This window comes from Oryzias latipes, chromosome 13, assembly GCF_002234675.1.
Source record: "Oryzias latipes chromosome 13, ASM223467v1".
In the NCBI taxonomy this organism is placed as follows: Eukaryota; Metazoa; Chordata; class Actinopteri; order Beloniformes; family Adrianichthyidae; genus Oryzias; species Oryzias latipes.
Genome location: NC_019871.2, coordinates 28,641,335 through 28,659,277, shown reverse-complemented (window position 1 = coordinate 28,659,277; position 17,943 = coordinate 28,641,335). Strand labels below are relative to the sequence as shown.

Here is a 17,943-nt window from a genome sequence, read left to right as displayed (position 1 = left end):
CTACGTACTAAAAATGGATTGAATATTTATTTGTATGTGACCACGGTTAGGATTATGCCTTCGAGGTGTCCATTATCAGAAATGAACAGACTTTATAAAAGCAACCGGTTTAGGCTTCAGAGCAGTTAGTTACTTTCTTAAAAGAGACATCTAGCAATATCCCTTACATAGTTTACATGTTGAATTTGAGTAACTAAAAACTTAATATTTAAGTCATCCTTTAGAAGTCTGTCAGTCATTGCAAAATCTTATTTTCTTGTGGGAGACTTTCCCTTATTTTCTTCGTTGCATCCATGAGGGGATTTCCCTTTTACCTATAGACAGTCTGTCCCCTTTACAGTAATCCAGCATTGCACAAATGATGCAACAAAATGCAATGTTTTCCTCAGATGAGGATTGTTTTTTCAAAGCTGCATTACTTCATCTCTACCCCACCCTTTAAGCAGGTCAATGCAATGGCATCTAAGAAATCCACTCATCAATATGCTTAGAATCTCCCAAACGTTCCCCCTATGATCACCAATTTTAACAGCAAAAGTAAACTTTTCATACTGATAATTAGGTCATATTTTCAGTAAGTTCCACAAATGATTTGAATACAAAAATAGTCACATTTTAAATGTTTTTCTTTTTATTACAGCAGAAGCTTTTATTTACTCCTTTTTAAAAAAAAAATCAGTTTCCCAACAAATCTAATTTCAAACTGAGACAAGGGAATGCATTAAGTAGAAGAAATGTTTGGGTTTGTATTTTTGTTTTCCTATTAATAATCAGTTGGTAGCCTTTGCATGCAATAACAGTGGGTGATAATGGAAGCAACAGCGTCACTTTGCACCATCACTAACCTCCTCAAACAGCTCCAGGCTGTACGTGTTGTCATCATCAGCGAAGTAGACGATCCCAGCTTGGCTGTTGTTGGCGTTGAAGGTCTCCCTCAGCCACCGCAGAGCCAGATTCCTCTGCATCGTTCCTCTTGGAATCCTGGGATCCCGAGTGTCACCCCGTAATTTATAGTTCCTGGGGGTCTCCACGTTGAGGTGGGTGTAGTTCAGCCCCGTCTCTCTGAGGAGGCGCGTGACGAGAGGCGTTCTCCTCTGGGAGTCCTCCACCAGGATCCAGTGCAGGTTGGGAACATGGAGGAAAGTGTTTGCCAGCCGTGTCAGCTCGGCCTTCTGCACAGGCCGACTGTATGTGGGGGTGATGATGTGGATTGTGGGGAGCACGTCAGACCACGGGGGAGGCCGTGTGTACACATACTCCGTCCTCACTACCTCCACAATGTCTTTGTCTGAAGCACAGTATTCTTTGGAGTCCTGACCGCCAGCCTCCCTCTTGCCCTCGCCACCCGAATCTGCAGATATGAAGATAAAAAGACAAGTAAGGGATTAGAGGAACCTTGAGTTGCTTTTGGTATATTTGCCTCAGGTAACCTAAGCCCAGTGCAGGTAAAGAGTACCTGAGAGACGTTGGTGGTGGACTGCAAGCCTCTCTGGAATGATAAAGATCTCTTTTACTAGGTGGTGACAGGCTGTAAGAAGCGAAAGCAGGCACTGTGAGAGGATTACAAGGCTGATGGACAGAAAGACAGTGCATGGGGAAGTAGTATAGTGATGAGGCCTGCAATTCCTGTAGTGCTGTTTTGGGGTTTATCAATATATGCCTCCCTCCATTTTTATACCATGTTACATAACTTATAGTGGTAATCAAAGTACCAATTAAAGTGATGTTTACCTATAAAGTGAATGTAAGTTAAAAAATGGCTGTTAAACACAATATATCCGATTTCTACTCTTAAAATGAAATTGAAATTAATGCTCAAATATTTCTTTCATGTTTCCTGCCTTTTAGTGTTCAATAAAATGCTGCTTTTCTCCACCACGACATTGCTGCTTGGTAAGCAAATAGCAAGTTTGTTTTCCTCTGAGATTATAAAATGTGTTTGCAGGCGACCTGAAAATGACCTATGCTGTGCAATTATCTGCAGATATTGAAATTGTGCTGGCTTACTGTGCGTTCCTACAAGGAAACAGAATTCTTATGCTGATACTGAAATGTTTGAGACCAGAAAAGAAAAACTAGATGAATGCAGCCCTTAAGAAAGCAGATCAAGAGGAATGTTTCCGTATACTTTACATCAGGCTAAACACGGCTTTCTGGCATGCAAGTTACTTTTGAAACAGCCACCTCCAAAAGATCTATTTATTATTGTTTGAATATAATTATATGTTACAAAATAATCATTTGAAATGTTCACATTTATGTTCCTATAAACACAGCCTTATTATGTGAGTTGGACCACATAATCTAAAATTAACTGATAAAAAATGTAAATGAACACCATAATAAGAAGTTCCTCTGTCGTGTTTCCTTCAGCAGCTTGCTGACTTGGACGCATGTGTTTGTACTTGTCAATGACGCCGCGGCGTGCGGTCTACCAACCAAAGAAAAGTTCTGTTTGAGGCTCAGCCAGGACAAAAGCAGACACATTAACAGCTATACATCCACGTTTCAAATGTATAGGAGGAAGAAAAACTGTCCGAACCTACAATTCCAAAATTGAGTGCATTGATGCCCCAGGAGTCTCTGGGAAAAACCAGTGAGCATTACTGCTAACTAGATTGGTGAATATAGCCCACAATGCATTGTGTTTTAACAATTTTCAATGTGGAAAATAAACACTTTAACCCTTGTGCTATCTTAGATGACCCCACCCTTACTTTGACGTGTTCTCCCTACCATGACAAAGGTGGATAAAGGTGGAAAGATTTCATGTAATCCATGGACACCAGTGAAGATCACAAATCATTGAAGAAAAAAGGTTCAGGGCACTGTCTAGTGCAGGGGTGCTCAGTACGTCAATCACGATCGACCAGTAGATCTTCAAGAACATGAGGGTAGATCGCAGGTCAGCAAAGATAAATAACCACAAAAAAAGTACCGTAAATTCCGGACTACAAAGCGCACCCGATTATAAGCCGCACCCACCCATCTTCACGTGTAAAATTAGTTTTATACATACACGAGCCGCGGCATAGTACAAGCCGTGCATGTGTTAGGCGATATAGTCATCCTGACAGATCACGGCCAGAATCCCAGAGTGAGTGCAATTCATTAGCACATTGTGGGTGGTTCCAGCTTTGCCTCTGGCTCATGTATTTGAGTGTATCGACATCTGTCAAACAGCATGGACCTCTATTCTGTTCACAAGTCCCTCAGTTATGGTGTTTTTATTTCATTTTTTTTTTACTTATTGACATACATAAAATTACAAACAGTAACCATATAATCAACATTGCATCCCTCAGTTATGATGAGGAAATTTACATCCGCGATTCCACATTTCCCATGAGTCTTAGGGGCTAAAGGCGGGGCCAATGCCCGGCTCGCCACACTGTTGTATGTGTTTAAGAATGAGCAAGTATCAGCAGTGCATGGAGGGGTGAACGGGAAAAGCTCTCCTTCCGCTTGTGTCGCGGCAGCGTTATGGGAGTAACAGGGCTGGTTAAAAAACACACCGGTAAAATACAGCAGCGGCGACTGAAAAGTGCGCGCCTCAGCGCGATACGCGCGCCTCAGCGCGATACGCACGCCTCAGTGCGGCGCGTGCGTCAGAATTCAGAAGCCTCTGCGCTCCGCTCCCGCCCCGCGCGCTCCTTGTCTCCCCTTCCTATCTACTCCGACACCTCTGGCCAGGGCAGCTTCAAGGAGGAGCACTTCGTCCCCGTTGCGCCGGTGGATGGAGCAAATCGTTTCTGTGCAAAGCAATCGGACTTAATACTGTACGTTTTGTGTATGAGGGGCGGGTGCGTTGTTACGTGTGGGAGCCTTCAGACTGCCATCGGCCCCGCAGCTCAATCAGCAGGAGAAGATGTCTCCAGCTCACACGGAGGCTGTGAGTTTTTCAAAGCAAAATTCCGCTTTTACGGTTTCCTTAGAAACCGTAAATGGAGTGTAAATTCACTCCATGCGCTGTTCTCTCCGTCACGCAGCAAACCGGCTTTTCCAAACCCGTTGGTGACGGTGGACTTTTTTACGCTGCTTTTAACGATTGCTTTTAACTTGAAAGCTTCATCATATTGTAGCGGCGATCACGTGCACGTTGGCTCTAATGGCCCCAAAGGATTCTGGGATGCGGCCGGGCATGCGTGTTTCGTTTTGTTGAACCATGACTGAAGTGTCTAAGACCTGAAGTCAAGTCCATGCTGTTTGGCTGCTTAGAGGTGTGTTGAATATAAATGTCTTGTGCTTGGTGTTAGATAGAGAATACAAACTATTCACTGAGTACGAAAGTACATACATGGCGGCCGCTAATTAAATCCATAAATTAGCCGCGTCACTGAATAAGCCGCAGGGCTGTAAGCGCAGGAAAAAAGTAGCGGCTTGTAGTCCGGAAATTACGGTACTTCTAAAAAATCCACCAGCCAATCAAAATCCTCCCTGAGAAGTACGGGACATGATTGACATGCAGAACGGCCAATCGGACATCTTCTGAAACATGTGTCACTGCACATGCGTGTTCAAATTCACTGAGCGCAGATTCTGTCTGTCATCAGAAAGTCTCTTTCTGCCCCGCGGCATGTCAAGTCCCTGGCAGAGGACCACTCCGGACAACCGGAGTGTTTATTGAAGCCGCCCCGCCTGTGTCCCCCTGCTATCGCCTCTGCAGTTCTCGCCCGATAAATACGAGTTCATTAAGGAAGCGGTTTTTTCTGTGGCACGCGCTTCGTACGCAGCCATCAGCACCTTTGAAATGCCACGCTCCCCGCATTGCATGGTTTACAACAGAGCATGACATATGATAGTTGCTGCTTTCTGTCTTTGTAATAAAACGCCTCATCCGTTAATACAAAAGTATCTTTGTGTAATCTTACTGTGCAGTTTTTAAGTATCAGTATATAAACAACAGTGTACAAATAAACATGTAACTCATAAACAAACATTTACTAATAGTAAATCTTAGTAAATAGTAAAATACTACTTACTAATAGTAAGTAGTAAGTAATTACTAGCAAGTAGTAATTACTAATATATATACACACACACACACACACACACACACACACACACACACACACACACACACACACACACACACACACACACACACACACACACACACACACACACACACACACACACACACACAGGAAGATCTTCAAGACATTGTCTACTCAAAAGTAGCTCACATGCCAAAAAAGTGTGAGCACCCCTGGTCTAGTGGGTCTAGATGACCCCACTCCCAATGTCAAAGTGCCTAGGATAGCACAAGGGATACTAATAATATAAACCATTCAAGTTTTCATCTTACAAACACAGTGGATTCATAAATAGCCTTCATATGATGCTCATATTTATTCAATTTCACTTTGGGAAATCGGTGATGTCATATTCGCTGTTAAAAAAAGAAAAGTAGTGAGCATGTTGTCTGAATTTCTTATCAAATCCTAGAAGTCCTGCACTGTGGAGTTTTTTAGTAGTTAGGGAGTAGGGAGGGAATTTCTGCTAGCGGCGTGTGGCGTCTTTTTTTGGTTTATTTGTTTTCGATGGCCTGCGATCCACCCACATTTCCTTCCAGTCCGACGTTTTGGGCACCCCTCCTTCAGAGGTAGTAAAAAAGGAAAGCAGATGGTGTCCTATAGGTGGCGCTGTGAGAATGTTTTTCTTTTGATTTCTCCTGTGCCTTTAACACCGTACATCCTCAGCTGCTGCAGGAGAAGCTCACCAGGATGACTGTGCAACCATTCTTGGTGTCCTGGATCATGGACTATCTGACCAACAGTGAGATAGTGGGGGGTCTGTCTCCAGTACCCTCAGCTGCAGTGTAGGGGCACCACAGGGGACAGTGCTGTCGCCTCTTCTTTTCACGCTGTATACGTCCGACTTCCGCTATAAAACCTCAACCTGCCACATGCAGAAGTTCTCGGACGAAACAGCTATTGTGGCATACATTAAAGGAGAAGAGGAGGGGGAGTACAGGCGGCTGGTGGAGGACTTTGTGGCGTGGTGCGGGGAGAATCAGCTGCAGTTGAACATCGAAAAGCGTGGAGATGGTCCAGACCTACAAGTACCTGGGGGGGGGGGGGTTGGCCCACAGGCTGGACTGGACTACCAACACGGACCAGCTTTACAAGATAAAGCCAGTCCAGGCTGTACTTTCTCCTAAGATTGCGCTCCTTTAACATCTGCACTAAACTGCTCCACATGTTTTATCAGTCGGTAGTGGAAAGTGCTCTCCTCTATGCTGCTGTATGCTGCTGCAACACCAGCAAGAAGAACATCTGCAGGCTCTGTAGTAGGGCTGAAGCTGGATCTTGTGGAGGAGGTGGCAGGGCAAAAAACTCTGAGCAGGTTCAGGGCCAGCATGAGGAATCCCTCACATCCCCTACATGAGGCCTTCACCAGCAGCAGGAGCACATTCAGCAGCAGACTGCTGTCCCAGCGCTGCTCCACAGAAAGACTGAAGAAATCTTTGGTTCCTCGTTCCATCAGGAAATACAACTCTCTGGCAGGGCATCTGAAAAGTAATTTCTTCTAATTTTTGATTTTTATTTTTTTAACCCACGGATTTTTCCATTATTAATCTATTTATTACCTTTTTTATCTATTGCTATTTGTTTTACTATTTTTCTTGTTTTTAATGTGTGTGTGGGATTTGAGTGGGAGCAGATGGTCATTTTTAAATTTTCTTAGGGATTATTAAAGACCTATTCTATTCTATTCTATTCTTTTCTATTCTATTCTATTCTATTCTATTCAAATGACTAGGGAGCGAAACCTTTGCAAAATATTACTTAAGTATATCACTAAGTATACCCATCTCTGCAGTGGAACAAAACACCTTCTGCAGAATATTCTCTTCTATTTTTGCCTTTTGCTGCAAAAGCTTTTGCAGTCACATTTAGAGCACACAATAAATGATGACAACATATTCAAAGTTGTTCCTTTCTTTTCATTGTGACTGTGTGACTGGGCAGTCTCTGTCACAGCTCCATTCACACTTACAACCTAAAGAGGATTATTTTACAGTACAGGGATGAACACAATCTGCTGATAGCCAGATGTTCAGCAGGGGCTGCCAGGGAGCGTGCTGCCAAAAAAAAAACCCCATCTCTGGCTTTAGCTGCACACAAAGGGAGGTGTGTGGGCAGAACTTTATCAAAATCTCCACTGAGCAGTGTTCTTAGTTATGTTGTCACCTTTACCTCAAGACAGCTAATTTACTGCTAGAATAGGTTTCTGCTTTTCGACAGCGCCAATGATAACTGCTAACCCGTCTGAATGTGTTTGGATCACAGGTCCAAAATTTTTATTTTTAAACAGTTAGCATCAGACAAAGTCTAAGTTGCTTCCATTACAAGCTGTTTTGGCTGATTTGAGTGAACGTGGTGTGATGGTAAAAACCCCTACAGGTGCCCTGGAGGTGCGACAAGAAAAGAGCAAGCGGCTTCATTGATTTGACGTGGCTCTAATTTGGTTGTGTTTACTCTGCTGCATACTTGACATTTCACAGTGTTGGCATGTGGCCTCTAGAGATGATTGGCAGACTCGTGAGAATGTGCTAACGACAGAGGCTGGTGTGCAAACATGGTAAACTGATCAAGATGGCAGCGTTTATTCCAATGAGCCCTGTGAGAGGTTAATTTGTGGCGGAACTTGTTGTTTTTTTTGCTGTCGGCGATGGGTTATTGACATGGAAAAAACAAATGCAGGTTAGATGTTGCATAATTAACCCTTTGACCATCAGACTAAGCATGCATCATCAAAACAGCACCTGAAAGTAGGACAAGTGTTATAGAATTCCGATAAAGCTACGGATCGTGCCTCATGAGTGCCTCTACACTAAAACCAAAGTGTGGGGTCGGGTTCAAGCGCCCACTCCAAGTCTGATAGTGCCGGTGAAGTGCTGTGTACCTCTTACCCTTGCGGATGGCAAGCAGTGGAGCGATTGCGCTTTGGTGCCAAACAGTGATGAGCAGAGTCCAGGGTAACACAATCAGTACGATGGCAAGAATATCTCTTCTCTTCGGCATCTCCAGGATTGGTTAAACTGCTTGGCATTACCTGGGAAAAGCAATAGCAAAAATCCCAGTGAGAACAATAGAACATGGTTTGCTGGTGTGCAAATCATTTTGGCAGCATTTTTTAAAAGACCCACTCAGATGAAAATGGTGTTTTGGGTGTTTTTCACGTGTTCCTGTGGCATTTTTCTGACGATGGAGGACGTGTGTGCCGAACATTTTGCTAAAAGTTGCATTTCTGAGTTTTAAATTGTTGTGAATCAGGAGCAGACGAAAAAGTGCCGTTAGCTTGGAGCTGTCAACTAGCAGGAGAGGCTGTAAACAGAGAGCTCACTTATGGGTGACAGGAAGGGAGGGCGGGGTTGCTCCGCACCAACAGCCCTGTCCACAACCTAGAGGCGAAGTTTCTTTTAAGAAAAACAAAGTCTTAGAATATGACACCGATTTTATTGGCTAAAAATGGCGTCATCTTAATGAAATGCGTTTGAGATCGGTCTAAAGATGATTGGACTGGGTTTGCTTTTCAGTTCAGATTTTTTGCAGCACTTTTCTTTTTCGGATTAAAATAAAAGCCTTTTATTTGCTACACAGGCAGGGTTACGGAGTTCCAGGCAGCACACAGCCTCCAAGAATTAAATGTTGGAATAGGTGAACGCGACATTATTCTCTGAGGAAATTGATTGAGTACAAACTCTTACAGCAAATAAAAGCTTAATGAAAGCCCTATGAGGTCTTGGAGTCAGAGCGCCGCCACCCCAGTGAGCTCTTCAGTCCTGTCACCAGCTGCCTGGGTGACTTAACCCTCACTGACCGAAGCAGCCAGATCACGGAAAGGGACGTCACCTGACTGTGCGTGACTGCAAAGATGTAATCCATCTGAGTTCAGAACGTTTGTTTCCCATTCAAAGCACTGAGCTGCTCTTTTGAGAATATGAATCATCAGAAAGCAAAGGTTTTTTTTGCAGAGCATGAAACATTGGACGGCAAAATCCTGCTGCCTCTACTAAATTGTCTAAAACTCTTTAGTTTGTTAGGATTGTTTCACATGCCCTTTCTGGCTTAGAGCCCTCACCTTCACTGTAGCCTACCAGAAAATGGGTTTGGGGTTCTTCCTTTAACCCTTTATCATCTAAGCTGTAGCTGACATTGGCTGTGTCCAAATTGGAGCGTTGCATCCTTCAGTGGCCGCGGCTTTCCCGGGCCACTTTGGCCGGTTCCTTTGTAGAGCGGGTAGATCGGACGTTAACGGCTGGGAATTTGGACGAGTCTAGCCTTTGGATAATTCCAGCTGTTACATCGGTGAATGTCCTGTCGCCTAGCAACCTTGAGTCCCGAACAGAGAGGAGTAGTGAATCGGGCATGGGTCTTAACATTTTCCTGGCTTATTTGATCCAACTTTTAATCTTGGAGGTGTAATTTTAAAAAGGTGTAATTATCTCCAACTCTGGGTCCCGCTTCACAGTCCGCCATTGATGTCAGAAAATCTCTGGGTTCGGCCGCAATGCATCTTGGGATATGGACAGCATGGAAGGATACACTGGACCAGTCCATGAAATCTGGAAAAAGAAGGTTGTATTCTTTGGCCGCATTTGAATGAGTTGCTGAATGTGGACAGCACTTGTGGCGGCGCTGTGACGTAAGCAGCGTTCAAATGCAGCCCAGGAGGAACGCAGCCCTCCAATTTGGACACAGCCATTCTGTCAACTACCGTAACTCTACAAATGTTTATGCAATTTACCTCATTCCAGCCGCTTCAGTAGCACAGAAAAGCCGATATGCAACAGTAGTGAAGTGCTTACGCAATGTAAATCAGCTGCTTCTGTTGCAGAGAAAAGCGGCTTTGTGCCGTTGTGCAGCACTTTCAGGTTAGTAAAGTCGGTGCAAAGCTACTGTTCTCCTAGTCTGAATTAGCTGAGTCGAGTTGATTGTGTAAACAGTTGAAGTGTTACGGCACGTCAAAAAGCGAGTGCCAGAGACATCTGTGATGGTAACCCTTGTGCTATCCAAGGCACTTTAACATTGGGAGTTGGGTCATCTAGACCCACTAGACAGTGCTCTGAACCTTTTTTCTTCAATGATTTGTGATCTTCACTGGTGTCCACGGATTACATGAAATCTTTCCACCTTTATCCACCTTTGTCATGGTAGGGAGAACACGTCAATGTCATCTGGACCTCACAAGACAACACAAGGGTTAAAAGGCCCAAAACCCCAGTTTCAAGCAGCTATAAAATAAAAAAACTATATCATCGTTTCCATACTTAATACTCAACTCATGGTGGAAATGGAGCAAACTTCCCAAAAAAACTCAAATCCTTTCCCCACAGTTAGTTTGGAGAACTCTCACTACTTTTGCTAGAGAAGCTTTGAGACTTCCATACTTCTCCTATTTTGAGTGGGACAGTGAAATATCCTGAGAGATCAGGGAAACGTATGATTTGATTGTAAAATACAGACCAATGTTCTGCTCATTTTAAAATGGAGTCCATTTATAAACAAATGTGTGGCTTCAATAATAGATGGATGTTGTTGCAAGGAGGTTTGCTTTTTCAGGCTGCACACTTTAATAGACATTTACAGTTTTATTTATGACTTCACAACCCTAGAATACTAACACCGAATTCCAATACAGATGCATGTTAAACGAAACATAACTGCCACTCAAGAGGCAATCCAAGTAAACAATAAAATACAAAGCAGAAACATTTACATAAAATGGTCAATCTTAGTTTCAAAACTAATCAGAAAATACAAAAGTCACTTTAGGTCCTCAATCTTTCAGTTTTTTCTTCCCTAATGCATTTATTTATTATTACTTTTGGTCAAACGTTGTGGGCTTTAGTATCAAAAGACAATCTTGCAGGAGCATCAAATAAGGAAGCTAATCTGTGGTGAGTTCAATGGTTAAAGATGGACATGAAAGATCAGCTTTAGATCATCAAAGCACAGGTGAAGATCAGCTTTTAATGAGCGTTTAATGAGTAAAGGAGGTTTTGGAGCCAAAGAATTGAGTGAATCTTGGTTGTGGTCCAGTGCAGAGTATTGTTGGGAATACCTGAAGGGCGAACACGGTAAGGCGGCGACTGGAGACAGTCTGTCTACCAAACACAAAAACCAATAATGGAGGGAGGACTGGGCCGCCATGCTCCTCCCCCTGTTCCTCCCCGCTCATTTACATTGAATATAGGGGACAGCAATCCTCCTCTTCTCTCCCACATGCTTAATCGTCTTTGGAATTAGGCCAAACTGTAGCTGGAAAAATACAGATATTGAGCTTTTAGCTCAATTAAAAGAAAAGGCAGACAGGATGGAGGAACAGGTGTTCTGCTCACTCTTTCAAGATTCACACATGAGGAAGCAAGTCATCCTTTTTTCCAGCTGGGGAAGATGGCAATATGTCGGGACTTAACATAATTGTGCGCCCCAATTATCTTTATTAGGCTCTGTTTACAAATACATCACTAGCTTCCAAGCTTAGTCCAATATTATGTACATCGTTTTTTTTGCACTGATATGGTGATGGCTTTTAATCTTATTGTACATGTGGACAATGTGTGACAATAGACTAATTCTATTGTGTTCCATTCTAATCTATTCTATTACAACCCCATTATCAAAAATGTGTATTCTTTAGGATAAAATATCACTTATTTGTGACTTGATACAGTTGCATGGATTAAAAAGAAGTAAAAGTCTTGGTGCTCACCCACAGTTAGAACTGAATCATGGCTCCACTATGGATGCACATGCGGGTTGCACACTGGACGCTGGGTTGACTGTCCACCGTTGATGCTATCCGCGGTGTGTCATCGTTTCCTGCTTTCTTCTTGCTGCAGAGAATTTTCATTCCTGAAAGACAAGAAGATTTTGGTTTTTGAACCGATCACACAGATCAATAACGGCTTTGAGATTCAAGAAAACTCAAAAGTTCGAGTAAAAATAAGCAAAATTTGGATTCTGGTTGTTTGGTCCCACAGGAAGAAGAAGCCCTCCTTTGTTGCTCTTCTGTTCAATAGTTAATTCGTCTGAACATACGGTTAACTTTGATCTTTACTCCTGAACTGCAGTGCTGAGTTCACTTTGTTTTCTTCTTTCCTGCATTTGGAAACAGGAAGTGTTAGTCACGTCTGCCCAGCCTGCAAACAGTCTGTGTCGGGCAATGTTACAAGAATAAACTGACATAATGTCTTATTCAACTACATCCAAAATAAAATGCTGCTTTCTGCCAAAGCCTCAACCCGCCTGTGATATCTCCACGCTGCATCAGCACTTGGACTTGATAGGAACAAATACTGTGAAGCCCCCCCAGAAAACATCTTTTGGGAGGGAAAAGCAGACATCCGACAAATACAAGGCAGATGCACACAACACATTGGGACCCAGTAAAGCAGTAAAAACTATGCAAAAAGTGAGACTGTGTGTTAACATCTAAAGATATAGAAAGTGACGCTTCCGTAAATGTGTTTTCTATTCAGTTACATGCAGAAAGCTTATAGTTTTACATGCAAACTTTCTTGGAAGCGTATTATTTACAGCTAAAAATGCACATTGGCAAAATGTAGGCGCTGACGGGTGCTGGAACTCCTAATGAAGCGAAGGTGTATACGTGCCTGCATACATTAAAAGTCTTACATCCACACTGGCACAGAGTTGTTCACACGTTTAGCTCAATCTGGCCATTCTCGAGAAATGTTTGAAATAATTTGGTTGGAGTTTTGAGCTCTGCCAACAACACTGGGAGCTTTTTCTGTGCTATTTTCCTTACCTGGTTAGTGCATTACTAGTGAAGAAATGGAATCTTGGGGACATTTTTATTTGACTTCTTTTTTTCCCCCAAGACTAATGTATGATAAAGCTACTGTGTAACTAATGCCTTTATAATTGCGTTATTTAGCTAAGTGCCACTTTGAAACCCATCATTTTCTTTTTGCTTTTTTTCATGTTCTAACATAAAGTTAGACATCTTTCTTTGAATAAAGTTTTTTCTATCTATATTGCTGAAAGTGCAACACGTCTTGATTGGAAACTGCATTGAAGTCTATCTTAAAATTATTTTTCTAACAATCCTCATCCCTTCATATCTATGTAAGAAACACAGTTCCATCAGAATCCAAGTCTTTTTTGACATTGAATTTACAACACCACATTTTTTTATCGTTCTTTAAAGTTGGCAGCCAAAATTTGACCTGTAAAAAAGTCATATGTTTGATTGGCTGAGAGCCGCTGGACTTGATCTGGGGCTGATTACTTTGACCTGGGGTCATGAAGAGTTCAACACATTTGCAGGTGAATTTCTGCAGACGACTTTTTGACAGATTATGTTTTCCAGGTGAATTTTGGCTGGGGAATCCATTTTTTTTGCTGAATTTCTGCAGGCGAATTTTTAACATCTGACTTTTTTCCAGGTGAAATTTGTAGGTGAAATTTTGGCTGCCAACTTTAAAGTAGAAAAAACCCCCACATAATATGGCAGGATAAAAATATAATGTTGTAAATTCAATGTCAAACAAGAGTTAGATTCTGATGGAACTGGTTTATTTAATGTCCTTACAACCAAATGATTTGGTCCTCCTGTCATGTTGGTGCCAGCTGTTGCTAAAGGTCATGATTATATAGTTAGCAAAGCACAGAGGCTGCAGCTGTGAAGCTACATTCACACCGACCTCAGTAACGTGCGTGCACGCCACCAGTTTCAATGAAAAGTCTATGTGAACTTGTGGACGTTACGAGAAAATGGAGAAAAATGCCCCTGACGAGTTTTCGCTTTTATCTGGAACTAAAGATGCTTTTTTTTTAATATTCAAGATGTGGCCTTTTCGCAAGGTCAAAGCAATTCAGTGGCTGATGTACAAAAGGTATTTGAGAGGCCAAAAAATGATGTCTGTAATTCAAACAGATAATTAGAAAAAGAGGTTAACGCATTTCAAAAGAGACTGAACAACCAAAGAGCATTGGAAGACAAATGTGACATGAAAAATGAGAAAAACCTGCAAAAAAAACAACAACATTGTGAAGGAGGAGTTAAAAACAAATCAAGTTAGAAGACGAGGCTTCCAGACTTAAGTCTGTGTTTTCTCCAGAAAACATAACGCTGACAGCAATCAAAAAAAAGAACAATATCTTCAACATTTACGACAAAGAAACAAAACCTTTGAGCAGGAACAGACGGAAACGCAGTCAATTGTGGACTAGAAGGAGGAAGATCTTAAACTAAACAGTCTGCTGTAAAAGCTGCTTCAGACGCCGCCGAGGAGAGAATTTGAAACATTAAAAACAGAATCAAGCTGCTCATCAATTCCATATATCGCAGGCCTGTCGGAAAAACTTAAAAGGATTTTCAAACAACATAACATCCCAGTTCATCTCAAACCAGTTAATACACTCAGACAAAAAACTGGTTCATCCCAAGGACAAAATTTCCAGCTACAAACAGAGTAATGTTGTGTACTCTATCCACTGCAAAGATAACTGCAATGAACAGTATTTAGGAGAAACCAAACAGCCTCTACAAAAGCTGCTTTACCAACATTGCAAAGCCAACCCAAGTGGACCTGAGTCTGCAGTGCATCTCCACCTGAAGGCCACAAACCACTCGTTCGACGACAGTGAAGTCCGAATTCTAGCCAGAGAGAAAGGATGGTTTGAACGAGGAGAGAAAGAAGCCATCTTTGTCAAGAAGGATAAACCTTGTCTTAATAAGAATGGTGGTCTCAGGTTTATTCTTCCATCCATCTACGGCAGTGTTTTGAAACCTAAACAAACCAAACCAGTTCCACCTGGGTCGTTAACAGCTGAAAGAGATGACCAATTTGGAGAGGGAGTCACTGGCTCCCCAACCCCCAGCTGAGGACAAAGGACTATTAACGACCCGAAACCATGTAGGCTAAGTTGACAATACCATCCAGTTTCAGGTCTGACTCCTCCCCCATGAGCGCATATAGACCAGCTCTTAGACCAGCTAATTCAGAATTGACAAAGCCTCTTGGATAAGGAGCGAAACGTCTTCGAACTTTAAAACCAAGTCCAGATGACATCCCCTAAACCTACTACAATGGAACCGACCTGGATGAATGAGAGTCTTCATAGACATGATTCTTTAAATACATAATTTAACAATTCTCTTTGTAAAAACAAGACTTTAAATCTGTAAATCCAGTCTGATACAGACATGGCTCAAACATTTTTTCACCAAATGAGCAACATCTAGAATATTATCACAAACTTGATGAGAACTATCTTGATTTAGAACAAAAAAGTATTTTTTTGTTGCACTTGGCAGCTTGGCTCAGTGAATGAGGGTTTGTATCAGTTTTGGCTTGTCCTCAACACATTCTGAAGCCGGGCGAGCGTTAACGGTTTATTTTTGTAGTCTTTTTTGTTCTCGCACAGATGGTTTCAGGAAGCTATTAATTCTATTTTGTCATGATGATTTTGAGCTTCGGGTTGTTTCTGAACCACGAAAAGAAATTAGCAGCTTGCAGTCTGTGAGCAAGCAGCGGGGTCAAGGATATCAACAACCCGCCAAAAGCATCCGGCGTGCTCATACGTCTGTGGCACATGAACTCTGAGAGAGTTGGCCTCAAACTGTAAACTGCAGCGCGCTGTGACGGACAGTGGAGCTCCACAGCCTTTCATATCCGCACCAGCTAACCAGCTGTGAAGGGAACACCTGCCGCTGATTAATACAGTCTCACAGCAACATGATGTAGAGAGTGAAAAAACACTGGTAACCCCAAAAGGTCAAACGCGGGGGTGAACCCGTCAAGCTTGTAGCCAGGTTCAAGTGCCACAAAGACTGACTGAGTTTCATCGATTGATCGATTTTTATTCCTACGATCCAACCAGATCGATCTGTCTGAGGCAAATTGCTGTTCAAATGGACTTATACCATTAAATCAATTCAAAATGAAATCAATCAATTGTAATCTGTTGTGGAACATACCATTTGGATTGAGGTATGGTGGGTTCATTTTACTATAACAAAAAAACAACCAAGTGCATCAGCGGACAATAGACGTGACGTCATCAAAAACTGATCAACCATCCTTCCAGTCCTATGTATGGAAACACTTTGAATTCAGCAAAGTCATGTGACCATACAGTGTGCTAGAATGTTCTAAGAATGTTCTCTTTGGATTATTTGGATTTGAAAAAACAACTATGGGCTGAACTTTAGGAAACTAAAATGTGAATAAATTTGACATTCATTCTTACACATATTTAATTTACAATTGATTATCTTGAAGAAATCCAATGAATGTAGAAAACTTCACCTTCACTGTTCAGTAGCAGGTATTTCTCTCTGAGTCACACTGGTGGAAGTTTTGGATCAAGATGTTCTGGATCCATTTTATGTCAGTGAATCGGATCATTCAAAGTGAACTAATATCAATGACTCCTCAACCACACTTTATGATATGAATGGAATTGTTGTTAAAAAGAATTGTTACCCCCCTAGTTAGTGAAGTGGTGAAATGACCTCTGTTATGATCAGACTGAAAGCAGAAGTTGTACTTCTATACTGTATAATAATCAAATATTTGTATGCTAATGTTATAATAATGTTTTGACTTCGTAAGCTTCTTAACAAGGATTAGACTGTGAATATTTATCCCTCTAACATCCTCAGTAAGTCATAAATCACAGACGTGGGGCACCGCTGTCGGCGCACACTCTCTCCCTGTTCCTCTGGCATCATCGCTTTCTCTGCGATGTGAAATCTTGCACATCTTCAAAGTGACTGCATGAACTGGTTGGCAAGTCCGTATTCTAGTCTGGCTTCTGTGTTGTCGTAGCCCTGGACATCTCCAGCGTGCTAGGGGCTAGAAATAACAGTCTTTTTCAGTTTTCTTGCCTTGCAGTGGCGTGGTTTCCATCTGCACGGATAAGAGACTCTCTGGAGATTGCATGTGCAATTGCTTGCTTCCATTTGTGAGCTCACTGGTCTATAACAAACGTGGTAAAGCACACGGTGGTTCTCAGTGACGTCTGGGGAGTGTTACACGGCAGTCGCTGCCATAGATTATCATTGATGTTGCAATAGTCCCCAGAAACATCTTTGCATAAAAAACCTCATTAAATATTCAGTTTAAAATCTGCTCCAGGTAAATGAATGTGGTAGCAGACTTGTCATCGTTTTCTCATTCCCACTGTCTGTTAAAAAGAAACAAAATAAACACTATTATATTTAATTGAATATTCCGCATTGCAACCAAAGGCTTTATAAAGAAAACTGAACTTTTGAACTTAATACCATAAAACGCTGCAACAAACACGATTCTGGACACTTCAGTAAAAACGACATTAGCTACTCTCCTTCTGACCTTCAATTTAAAAGCCAGAGATTTTTGTAATTACAATCATATCTTGTTTATCTTTTCTACTATAAAATCTATGGCTTAAATTGTGCTCATAATTGGTTGCATACTGTTGTGTTTAACCAGAGAAAAACAAATATTTCCAATGACTTTGCTTTCTTTTTTTACTGAACAGTAAAGACTAAACTGTGAAAAACAGTGAAATTATTTTATCAGATTCAACCTTAACATCAGTGCTGGCTTAAAAAAACAGTTATACAATGTAAACAACCATTACTTAAGAATATATAGTAATTTTTTGTTGATATATATATTTTTGTGTAGTAATGTTTTTATTAGTCAGAATGACAAAAATTGTTATGAATTAAGACTGAATTAAATTGTGAGTTGAAATGATTGACAGTATTTTAAGCCTTGGGCTCATTCCTGTACATGGGTTGACCCGTATGGGTGCTGCGAGTTTTTGGATAGTCTGGACCTCAGAAGGGTTGTGGTCCAGCTTTTTTTTAGGAGTTCTTCCTTACCGTGAAGGAGGGTCTAAGTTCAGGGATGCCCAATTTAGTTTAGTCTGTTTAGTGAAAGTTTAGTATTCTCCTATTGAATTCTCA

At 41.7% G+C, this 17,943-nt stretch overlaps 1 protein-coding gene across 7 annotated transcripts in view; it reads right to left on the bottom strand.

Annotated features, from left to right (window-relative positions):
* Positions 1 to 17,943, bottom strand: part of b3gat1 (beta-1,3-glucuronyltransferase 1) — a 123,529-nt gene that overhangs the window by 18,074 nt on the left and 87,512 nt on the right. For 3 of the 7 annotated variants that reach the window (XM_023961211.1, XM_023961209.1, XM_023961210.1), the window contains 4 exons: positions 11,725 to 11,867; positions 7,919 to 8,061; positions 1,457 to 1,528; positions 846 to 1,351 (listed from right to left, as the gene is read on the bottom strand). In XM_023961211.1, coding sequence (XP_023816979.1) covers positions 846 to 1,351; positions 1,457 to 1,528; positions 7,919 to 8,030 — 690 coding nt within the window. In that variant the 5' untranslated portion in view covers positions 8,031 to 8,061; positions 11,725 to 11,867. 7 annotated transcript variants of the gene reach the window in all.